The following is a 12,351-nucleotide window of genomic DNA, read 5'->3' as shown; positions in this document are numbered from 1 at the left end:
TCCAATAAAATTAATAATTAATTAAACACTTTAATTAATTAATTAATTCTATTAATTCCAATAGTTACTCCACTATAAACTTGGAATTGAACTCTCGAAATTATATACATTAATTACTTCTAAACTGTGAAGTGTCCATTTGATATAGTCATTACATATAGATCAATCCTCCATAAATAATTCATAATTAGAGTGAGGTAGAATCCGTTAACCTCTCTAATTATATCTTCATCCTTGAGTACCATTGATTCTCTAATGGATAGTGATTCATAAAACACATTCATGAACCAGAGCGCTCTTACTAATCCAAGTACCGAATCAACACTCAAGAGAATTATTTATCTACTTCTTTCTCAAGAAGGAATGGATTCCATCTCGTATAATAACATTCTCATCTACCTATTTCATCATGTCTCCAAAATACAAGGAATAGGATTCAAGGTCTCAGAATTCGTACCGAGTAAATCAAAAGACATAAATTTATAAATAGGAGTTTGTTAAGAACTCAGGATTAAGATTATTCTATATATGACCACTGGTAGACTCAATTAGAATTTCTATCCTTAACGGAAATTATTAGAAATTCATATTGTGTTTGTGTCCCTGTTCCACATAATCTTATTATGCGTAATACACTCATTCAATATCTCACCATATTAACAGTGCGGATAGCACCGTTCTATTCTAAATGGGAATGACATATATTAATAATGTTTTAATTAAAGATTCTGAACTTTAATTAAATTCATCATGAACAATGTTTTTTTTATTATTATTATCCTTAAACACTATCCTCTCGTATATAACACTTATATACTATGTTTAAGGTTACATAAATAATCACGAAATTTTCATTTGATATTTATAAATATTCATAAATATATGCACATAAAATGATGAATGAACTTTTTTATTAATTAAATAATAAATATCATATTACATCTCATGCTTCTAGGACACTATTCCCAACACTAACAACTTGCCGATAGGGTGTAGGATCAGCCAAAGGTTCTCCATCATATAGAGATAGTGTTGCATCAGAAGCCATTGAGGAGGAGGCAAGTCTTCCAGTCAAGCATGTCAACTCGAGTAAGAAGATCACTGATGTATTTCTGTTGACAGAGGTGGAGTGAGTCTTTAGAACGAGATACTTGAATGCCCAAAAAATAATGGAGTGGACCGAGGTCCTTAAGTGCAAAGTGGTTAATAAGATGCTGAATCAACTGTTGAATGAGAGAGATGGAGCTGCCGCTAATAATTATATCATCAACATAGACATACAATTACCATGTCTATTGGAGTGCTCAGGAGAAACATGGAACTGTCTGCCTTAGAGTTAATAAAGCCCAAATGCAAGAGACAATGACTGAGTTTGGTGTACCAAGCACGAGGACTCTGTTTGAGGCCGTATAAGGATTTCTTAAGTTTACATACATAATCAGGATGAACAGGATCAACAAATCCTTGGGGCTGAGACATGAAAACTCCTTCGGTTAAGTCACCATTGAGAAATGCGTTATGCACATCAAGCTATCGAATAGGCCGATTATGAGCAAGAGCTAGACATAACACCACTCTGATGGTTGTCGGTTTCACCACAAGGCTAAATGTATCGAAGTAGTCAAGGCCAAGGGTTTGGAGAAAACCTTTGGCCACTAAGCGAGCCTTGTACCGTTCAACAGTTCCATCGGGTTTGAGCTTCAAACGATATACCCATTTGTTGCCAATGACCTTTTGAGAAGGACAAGGCGGCACTAGGGTCCAAGTGTGGTTATGAACTAAGGCATTAAACTCTTCTTGCATTGTATTTTGCCATTACGGATCTGCGGTAGTATGCTTATAAGTTGCTGGCTCTGAGAAGGCCTGAGCTTGAGAGGGCCTGAGCAGAAGCGACATCAATATGAACATTAAACATTTGCTTAGGCTTATGTATCCCAATTTTAGACCTGGTCACCATAGTATGCACATTACTATTATCTGGAGTGACGTGAATAACAGGACTTGGTGTAACAAATGGTGAGTCAATTAAAGATCCAGATATTGAAGCAATGTTTTGACTAGTCTCTAAAATAGGTAAAGAGGGAGAATGAGTGTTAAAAGTGGAATGAGACGATTGGTGTGGATGAGGAGAAGAGGGAGGAGAGAAGGGAGTAGGTAAGGGTGAAGTTGGTGAAGATGAATGTGTTGTGCTAGAGGGTGAGGAGGCTTGGGATGGTGAAGAAAGGTTTGAGGGAAGGGGTGTATTTGAATGTGGATAGGATGGAGAGTAAAAAGTAGATAGAGATGGTGAGGAGGAAGAGGAATTATGAGGTGTTGAAGTTAGAGTGGGTTTAGAGAAAGGGAAGGATGTCTCGTGAAAGATGACAGGATGCGAGACATAAATTATGCAAGTGTGTTGATTTAAGCAAAGGTAGCCTTTATGAGAGTTGTTATAGCCAAGGAAAATGCATTCGACCGACCTATACTGAAGTTTGTGGTCATTGTATGGGCGGAGGAAGCACATTCGAAGACATTGAGGAACTCATATGAGAGAGTTTTGTGGTATAGAATTTCATAGGGTGATTGGAGGTGTAGGACCGGGGTTGGAAGTCTGTTTAGTAGGTACACTGCTGATTGGAAAGCATATGGCCAACACGACAGGGGAACAGAGGCATGAGTAAGCATTGATAACCCTACTTCCACTACATGACGGTTCTTTCTTTCAACTCTACCATTTTGTTGTGGTGTGATAGGACAAAATAGGTAAAGAGGGAGAATGAGTGTTAAAAGTGGAATGAGATGATTGGTGTGGATGAGGAGAAGAGGGAGGAGAGAAGGGAGTAGGTAAGGGTGAAGTTGGTGAAGATGAATGTGTTGTGCTAGAGGGTGAGGAGGCTTGGGATGGTGAAGAAAGGTTTGAGGGAAGGGGTGTATTTGAATGTGGATAGGATGGAGAGTAAAAAGTAGATAGAGATGGTGAGGAGGAAGAGGAATTATGAGGTGTTGAAGTTAGAGTGGGTTTAGAGAAAGGGAAGGATGTCTCGTGAAAGATGACAGGATGCGAGACATAAATTATGCAAGTGTGTTGATTTAAGCAAAGGTAGCCTTTATGAGAGTTGTTATAGCCAAGGAAAATGCATTCGACCGACCTATACTGAAGTTTGTGGTCATTGTATGGGCGGAGGAAGCACATTCGAAGACATTGAGGAACTCATATGAGAGAGTTTTGTGGTATAGAATTTCATAGGGTGATTGGAGGTGTAGGACCGGGGTTGGAAGTCTGTTTAGTAGGTACACTGCTGATTGGAAAGCATATGGCCAACACGACAGGGGAACAGAGGCATGAGTAAGCATTGATAACCCTACTTCCACTACATGACGGTTCTTTCTTTCAACTCTACCATTTTGTTGTGGTGTGATAGGACAATGATGTCTATGGTAGACTCTTAAGCTTTCAAGAAAGGCCTTGATAGGGCAAAATTCACCCCCCAATCCGTTTGTAATGCTTGTATTTTGGTGTTAAATTGAGTTTCAACCATAGCTTTGAACTTTTTGAATGTAGTAAATGTTTCATGATGAAAGCTGCCGACAAGAGCTGTTGAAATTCGAATTTGGGAGGATGAAAAGAATAGAGAAAGTAAAAAGAGGGTTTGAGGCGTATAGGAATACTTTCCTTTAAGGTTTTATTTACCCTCACTTCTCAAAGTTTGCTAATGAGTTTTTAATGGCAAATTACCCCCAAGATACAACAAACCCTTGAACACAATATCCAGCAAAAAATATTGAGTTCCAGAACAATAATAAAAATCTGTATTTTCTGAAGTCCATTAATTAAAGACAGGGATGCATCCATCCTCTTTAAGTGTTACAACCTTTCACATAAAGATACCTTTTCAATTTGAAGGTTATCTTTTATATGTTGATGCACTTATATCAACAGTTATTTCTATTATTAATAAGTGCTCAGATATGTGAGAAAACATATCACAAATGGATGCAATGGTTCAAAACCTTTTCAGATCACTAAAACACATGAAAAACACATTTTTTGTTAGTAATTTACGCTGCAGCGCTCGGGCTACGCAAAACAGACCCGAGAGGTCTGTTTTGTGCGCGCTGTAGCACCCAAAAGGCGCGCTGCAGCGTGTCCGTGCGCTGCAGCGCTCGGGCTTCATAAAATAGACCCGAAAGGTCTATTTTGCGCAGGCTGCAGCGCCCAAGAGGCGCGCTGCAGCACGACCGTGCGCTGCAGCACGACCGTGCGCTGCAGCGCGCACTTGTTCTTCCCGAATGTGTTTTAGGCCAACTTTATGATATCGAAATTGAGAGATATATTACAATCTCTCTAACAATCCCCCACTGGATTGTAATATTTCTTCAGAATTAACAGCGATAAACACATACATACATGAAGGTATCTTTCGATTTTAACCTTCACTTAGTGACTATACTTCAAAGTATTTACAAGACAATAGTGTGCTTTGCATTAAACTTTGTCTCTTAAGCAAATACCGGAAATATATCACATATGTGTTATCCTAGACTTAAAAACTATTCTAATCGTTTAGCACTATTCCGGCCTTGTGCTCTATCTTGGATTCATGAACATTTACAAGACTAAACCAAGGTCTTGTTAGGAACAACACCATTCCTTATGTTTATTTAGGTGAAGTTTGAATTATATCTCTAGCTACTATGAGACTCGAACTCCATTAAGAGTATAAACTCAACTTCAACCACATAGCTATTTTTGCACTGATATCTTAGAATGGACTAATTAAAGTTCGGCACTAACCCGGTCACATAACAATAATTTGTTCTTACCCATTTAACTATGGAATAGCGGTACAATTATTACATAGTTGGGTTACCATCATTGGTGACTCTTTCAAAGAAAGGTTTCAGTCTCATTCCACTAGATGTTTCTTTGACTAAGTCTCTTGAAAGACCTTTCGTCAAAGGCCGCTAGGTTCTTGTTTATCCTAACATAAACAATATTAATAACACCATCGGTTATTAATTGTTTAACATATTCATGTCTCAAGCTAATATATCTAGATTTTCCATTGTAAACTTTGTTATAAGCTCTAGACAAAGTAGCTTCACCATCACAGTACAAAGAAATAGATGGCATAGGTTGTTGCCACAACTCAATATCAAGCAATAGATTTCTTAGCCATTTCGCTTCTTTGCCTGCAGCGGCAAGTGCTATAAACTCACTCTCCATCGTAGAGTGAGTTATGCACGTTTGTTTCTTAGAAGCCCAAAAGACAGCTCCTGCAATTGTGAAAATCCAACCGTATGTGGATTTATTATCACTTGCACTTGTTATCCAACTTGCATCCGAGTACCCTTCAAGTATGGTCAGATAGTCATTATATGACAAACCCAAGTTAATGGTTCTTTTAAGAGAACCAAGTACTCTTCCAATTGCATTCCAATGTTCAATACCCGGGTTACTCGTGAACCTTGACATTTTGCATACCGCAAATGCTATGTCAGGTCTTGTACAATGCATAGCATACATTAAGCTACTAATTACACTAGCATATTCAAGCTGTGCCACCGCTCTGCTTGCATTCTCTAGTAATTTAATACTAGAATCATATGGGGTATTTACTTCTTTAAACTTCAAATGATTGAATTTAAGAAGCACCTTCTCAAAATAATGAGATTGACACAATGAGTAACCCCCACTATGCTTCCTCACTCTTACACCTAAGATAGTATCTACTTCACCAAGATCTTTCATTTTAAATTGTGAAGTTAGATATTTCTTGGTATCATTTACCCCTTGCATGTTTGTTCTAAAGATAAGCAAGTCATCAACATATAAGCATATTATCACACCAAAACTATGAGATAAAATGACATTATCAAATTTCTCATGCCATTATTTTGGTGCTTGCTTTAAACCATAAAGTGACTTGACTAACTTGCAAACCTTCTTTTCATTTCCAAGTAGCACAAACCCTTCGGGTTGTTCCATATAGATTTCCTCATCAAGATCACCATTTAGAAAAGCCGTCTTAACATCCATTTGATGCACATGCAAATTGCGTATTGATGCAATTGCAAATAACACTCTTATGGATGCCAATCTAGCTACCGGAGCATATGTATCGAAATAGTCTATACCACGTTTTTGTTTAAAGCCCTTAGCTACTAATCTAGCTTTGAATGTTAGTATAGACCCATTGGTATTACACTTTCTTCTAAATACCCATTTGTTGCTTATTGATTTTGATCCCGAAGGAAGATCGACCAAGATCCAAGTTTGATTCGAGATAATCGAATTCATTTCATCATTCGCGGCCTTTCCCCAAAAGGAGGCATCCCTTGAAGACATAGCTTCATTAAATGTCTTTGGATCTTCTTCTATATTAAGCAAGAATGGTATTTTATTAAGTACACCATTTCTATCTCCTTCAACCAAAAAGGTTAAAGCTTGAGATGAAATAAAATCCGGTGCTAAGTCATTTTCTTTTCTTTCACGTTGACTTCTTCTTGGTTCGAAAGATGTCATAGACTCTTTCCTTTTATTAGTGGAGATACCGGGAATGTCAACATATGGTTGATTAACATTAGATTCTAATTTAATGGAAGAATCAAGGCTAAACTTGTTCTCAGCAAATTCAATGTCTCTTGATTCCACAATAACATTAGAATCTAGATTCAATAATCTATAAGCCTTGGAATATTCAGTATAACCTACGAAAACACTTCTAATACCTCTAGCTCCTAACTTTGATGATTTAGGGTCAATCATTCTATAAAAGGTTAGACAACCCCACACCCTTAAATACATCAAATTTGGTTTTCTTCCTTTCCATACTTCATGTGGAGAGACATGTGTTTTCATAGATATAATCATATTGTGAACATGACATGCTGTAAGTAAAGCTTCCCCCCATAAATTATTAGGCAACTTAGCATTAAGAAACATATAGTTAATCATATCGGTAAAGATTCTATTTTTTCTTTCAGCCAATCCATTTTGTTGAGGAGTAAAAGGGGCTGACTTTTGGTGAATAATACCATGCTCTTCACAGAAAGCATCAAATTCATTTGAGAAATATTCACCACCTCTATCACTTCGAACCATTTTGATCTTCTTGTCTTTTTGGTTCTCAATTTCAGCCTTATAAATTTTAAATTTATCAAAGGCTTCATCTTTTGTTCTAAGTAAATATACAAAAGTGTATCTAGAACAATCATCAATGAAAGTGATAAAGTATCTATTTCCTCCTCTAGTCAAAATTCCATTATACTCATAAATATCGGTATGAATCATATCCAATATTTGAGTATTACATTCGGCTCTAGGAAAAGGTTTCTTAGTCATCTTTGCTTGTATACAAATTTCACACTTATCATTTTTAATATCTTTGCAATTAATCAAACCATGTTTAGACATATATTTCAAAGATCTAAAATTTAAGTGTGCTAAACGTGCATGCCAAACATCAAAAGAATCAACAATATAAAGAGAATTCACATCGTCTTTATTATTAATACTTAGTTTGTACATGCCATCACAAGAATATCCCTTTCCCACAAAGATCTCATTCTTAGATACAATACAATTATTGCCCTCAAGTACAATCTTAAGCCCATTCTTACACATTAGACTTGCGGATATAAGATTTTTCCTAATATCAGGAACATGAAGAACATTGTTCAATGTAAGCTTCTTTCCAGAAGTAAAGTTAATCTCCACCACTCCTCTCCCGGCAACCATCGCTGCATCATTATTCCCTATAAGAACTGTTTGTCCTTCCTTTTTCACTTTGTAAGATAAGAACATAGTCTTGTCATTATAAACGTGGATTGTGGCACTGGAATCAAGCCACCAATCGGAGGATCTAGATGCAGCCATGTTAGTTTCGGTAATCATGCCAATTTGTAATTCCGAGACCATGGCACAAATGTCTTCGGATTTCTCTTCAACGACATTGGCATTGTTGGTGTTAACTTCTTCCCTTTTCTTCTTGTATCTGCAGCCATTTTGGCGATGGCCTTTCTTTCCACAAAAGAAATAATTTCCAGAAAATTTCTTTTGGCCATTACCGGACTTTTTAAACTTCTTGTCATTATTGACTTTGAAATTCTTTGAGAACTTACTAGCTTCGGCAACATTAACTTTAGAGGAATCTACATTTTTGTTCTTGGAATCACGAGACTTAGTCTCTTCTTCAATTCTCAAGTGTTTTTGTAATTCCTCCAAAGTTATGTCATCTCTCCTATGAAGGAGTTTCTTTCTATAACCATTCTAACTTTGAGGCAATTTAGCAATATTTGCTCCCACTTGGAATGATTCAGAAATCTCAACTTTCAATTCACGAAGCTTAGTAACAATGACTTGCAATTCATGTATTTGATCTAGAACGGACTTGGTATCAACCATGACAAATTCTAAAAATTTCAAGATGAGAAATTTATCCGTACCTTCCTTCTCAGTTTTGTATTTGTATTCGAGAGCATTCCAAATCTTCACCGGAGACTCCATCGAGTTGTAAAGATTGTAGAGCCTATCAGAGAGAGTGTTGAGAATATGACCCCGGCACATGATTTCATCATCTCCACGCTTCTTTCTTGCGGTCTTTAATTCTTCGGAATCATCCTCCTTTGGTTCAGAAAGTGGCTCCAATTTCGGATCAAGCATGTAGGCGATCTTAAGCACGGTGAGAAGGAAGAACAACTTTTCCTTCCAGCGGGTGAAGTTAGTACCATCAAAACAATCAAGTTGAACATTAGGATTAAGGAAAGACGTCATGTTCTTTTCAACCTCCATTGCAGCAAGTATTAAACCTTAAAGATTGTTGAAATTTGAATTTGGGAGGATGAAAAGAATAGAGAAAGCAGAAAGAGGGTTTGTGGCATATAGGAATACTTTCCTTTAAGGTTTTATTTGCCCTCACTTCTCAAAGTTTGCTAATGAGTTTTTAATGGCAAATTACCCCCAAGATACAACAAACCCTTGAAAACAATATCCAACAAAATTTATTGAGTTCCAGAACAATAATAAAAATCTGTATTTTCTGAAGTCCATTAATTAAAGACAGGGATGCATCCATCCTCTTTAAGTGTTACAACCTTTCACATAAAGATACCTTTTCAATTTGAAGGTTATCTTTTATATGCTGATGCACTTATATCAATAGTTATTTCTATTGTTAATAAGTGCTCAGATATGTGAGAAAACATATCACAAATGGATGCAATGGTTCAAGACCTTTTCAGATCATTAAAACGCACGAAAACACGTTTTTCGTTAGTAATTTGCGCTGCAGCGGATGACATTCACGCTGCAGCGCTCGGGCAACGCAAAACAGACTCGAGAGGTCTGTTTTGTGCGCGCTACAGCGCATGCTGCTGTGCGCTGCAGCGCTCGGGCTTCACAAAACAGACCCGATAGGTCTGTTTTGCGCAGGCTGCAGCGCGACCGTGCGCTGCAGCGCACACTCCTGCGCGCTGCAGCGTGCGCTTGTGCGCACCTGTTCTTCCCGAATGTGTTTTAGGCCAACTTTGTGATATCGAAATTGAGAGATATATTACAATCTCTCTAACATGAGCAGCACCATGCCTCCGATAGAGAATGACACCGCCGATGCCAAATCAGCCTGCACTAGATTAGGCAAATTCTCATCCTCATCTTTCATTATTTTCTCTTCATGATTTTCTCCAATACTTCTTGAAGAGCCTTTGTTCCTTTTCAACTACGCTATCTCTATGTCCAACTGGGTGTGCACCGACACGTACTCTCCGATTGCCATGCTGCACACGCCAGCAACTAGGCCTGTGAACCCAGCAAGCAACATGTCCTTGATGTCTCTCTTCACTGCTCCAATTCCCATTATTATGGATGCTATCGACACGAGCCCGTCATTGGCGCCCAGCACGGCGGCTCTTAGCCACTGTGCCCTAACGGAGTAGTCGATTTTGGCGGCATCCTTTGGTTCTTCTTTGGGTTGTTTTTGCTGGTGATTATTGTTGATTTCAGGGATTTCGACGTGGTGAACTTTGTCATGGACTCCTTGAGCAGCCATGTGTTAGAATTAAGTGGTTTTAGAATCTAGAATTATATACTTATACATGGAAGTTGAGGAATAAAATGAGAAGATAGAGAAACCAAGATTTTGTCATGGAATTGAGGTAATAAACATAATGCAGGTGCATGTTATGAATCTGGTGAAAATCTTAGGTCAAGAGGTGTGACTTCAGAAAAAAAGAAGGGGTTAAAAAAATTGTCCTTTGGTATTTGGGAAAAGTCAAAAGAAAATGTTGAGGAACAAAATGCATAAAATAAGGCATGATGATTGAAGAATAGGAATAAGAGAATTAAAAAAAGAAAAGTTGTCAGCTTCCAAAATGTCTATAGACGTTGTTGGGAATTTGATTGTACAAAGTTTTGAGAGTTGTTGAGATTGGATTCTGTAAAGTAGTATTTTGGAATTCTAGCCAGGTGTTGAAATTGATCAATGTCATCATGTTTGGTAGAGGGATTCATTCCCTTATTCGAATTATGATTCGTGGTTCGCTATAGTATTTTCTCTCATAAAAAATTCACATAAATAAAAAATGGTTCGAATCACATAGTTTGAATCCTCCAACCAAACGTCTTCGAGAATACCCAATTTTCTCGATCAATGAATGAATTCGGTCGTAATTAATAAATATTTAATTGCACTTCATATTAATTTGATTTTTCTTAATAAACAGAAAACTTTATTAAAAGAAAAGAAAATTAAAGAAAATCCAAATCAATAACAGTACCATATTTTATTTATGATTAAAAGATCTATTTTTAGAGCATGTTTGTTTCTGAGTTTTGTTGCATTATGTGTGTCAATATCTTTTAAGACCCTTAAAATTTAATGCAAAATCAAGATTACTCTTCTGTTCAGTATTTCTCTTAAAAGAGGCTGTTATGATTAAAATGGTCAATAATAGAAATATAACTATTATAAAAGGGTAGTTTTGCACTTTTTTAATATTTTAGTCATTAATATCCTGAACTTAATCATATGAATGATCTCTTTTGTTTCGACGCGATACAACTGTAAATAGATGATACCATCATTTCATACGAAACCATAATTATTTGGGGTAAAATTTGTACCTCATTAATTGCCATACTTGTGTGCAACCTTTAATGAAAAAAGTCAACTCACGAAAGATGACTAAACAAGTAACATCGACTAGAAATACAGAAGCTTGGAGACCCGTGGAGACTACCACAATTAAATTAGGAAAGAAGATAAGCCACGAAGTTCAAATCAATCAAATCTGGAAAAAAAAGGCAAGAATCAAATCAAGTTTGGAGAGAAAGCTTCTGCAAATCAAATAAGAAAACAAAGCCAGCTGTAGCCAAAAAGGAAAACTTCCCATTTCACCAGTCAACACCGCATTGGCTCAAGAAAATGTCACGCCCCTGGACAAGACAAGAATTAGAGCCCGTTTAGTTCATGAATTAGAATAATTTTTTATTTACATATATTTTTTATGAAAAAAATACTGTAACAAACTATAAACCATGATTCAAATTAAAAAAAATACTATAGTGATGTAAAAGCTTATTTAGAAATTAAACACAAATTAAGAAAGTGGTTAAATATACAATAATGTTAAAATCATTTTCAAGGTAAAACATTATAGAAATTTTTAAATAAACCCCACTATTTTAAAAAAATTAAATTTTAATAAAAGAGTGAGGCGGACTTTACAAAACCACAATCACTATCAAATCAATTTTAAAAGTCAGCCTCTGGCATCCACAAGGTTTCCACATTCTGCATACATAAACAAATACAGAAAAGTAATGTGCTGACATCAACCACAGTCTAATAGAATTTAAGGTTTACATCCATAATTTTATATACATGCCTTAGTAATGAACTGAAATGAAGCTCAACACACTAGGCCATTAGCATTGTTATTGTTTCTTAAAACATCTTATTTTAAGAAAAATATCCGTTAAAATTTAATTCAGTTTATTATGAATTTAATAGCATAAATCATGTTATTTCCTCAAACCACTTTTCTTTATAAAACATGTTTTGTCTTAAAAACATTTTCATAGACCAAAATACTTTAGAACAAGACTAACAAGAATATTGACAATAATATCCTACCTTTTAGATATCAATTCTATGGCTAGCTTCTTAGCGCCCAAACCCCACTTGTCTTTGAAGCTCAACACTCGATCCCTCTGCTAGCTTTGTCATCAAAACAACGGTTTAGAGTTTAAACCTCACCTCTAAACAATCTAGCTTAATTATATACAATTATATCATATTAGTGTGCCTTGACTCAAAATCAAAGTTCATAAAAAATTTCTTAATTTAAATCATGATTCTTTGAGAATCAGAA

The 12,351-nt window shown here is 36.2% G+C and overlaps 1 protein-coding gene across 1 annotated transcript; it reads right to left on the bottom strand.

Moving 5' to 3' along the window:
* Positions 1-9,698: 9,698 nt before the first annotated feature.
* On the bottom strand, positions 9,699-10,028 carry LOC21405834 (vacuolar iron transporter homolog 4). Its single transcript, XM_010105258.1, has one exon. It carries the CDS (start codon positions 10,026-10,028, stop codon positions 9,699-9,701), a length of 330 nt encoding a protein of 109 aa, XP_010103560.1.
* Positions 10,029-12,351: the final 2,323 nt, after the last annotated feature.

Source organism: Morus notabilis, unplaced genomic scaffold (genome assembly GCF_000414095.1).
Source record: "Morus notabilis unplaced genomic scaffold, ASM41409v2 Scaffold437, whole genome shotgun sequence".
Taxonomy (NCBI): domain Eukaryota; kingdom Viridiplantae; phylum Streptophyta; class Magnoliopsida; order Rosales; family Moraceae; genus Morus; species Morus notabilis.
Note: the sequence above shows the minus strand (reverse complement) of the source record. Positions and strands in the feature narration are given on the sequence as shown.

Bases quoted from the DNA above. Each gene is read 5' to 3' on its own strand.
- LOC21405834 (XM_010105258.1), bottom strand. From the start codon at position 10,028: ATGGCTGCTCAAGGAGTCCATGACAAAGTTCACCACGTCGAAATCCCT.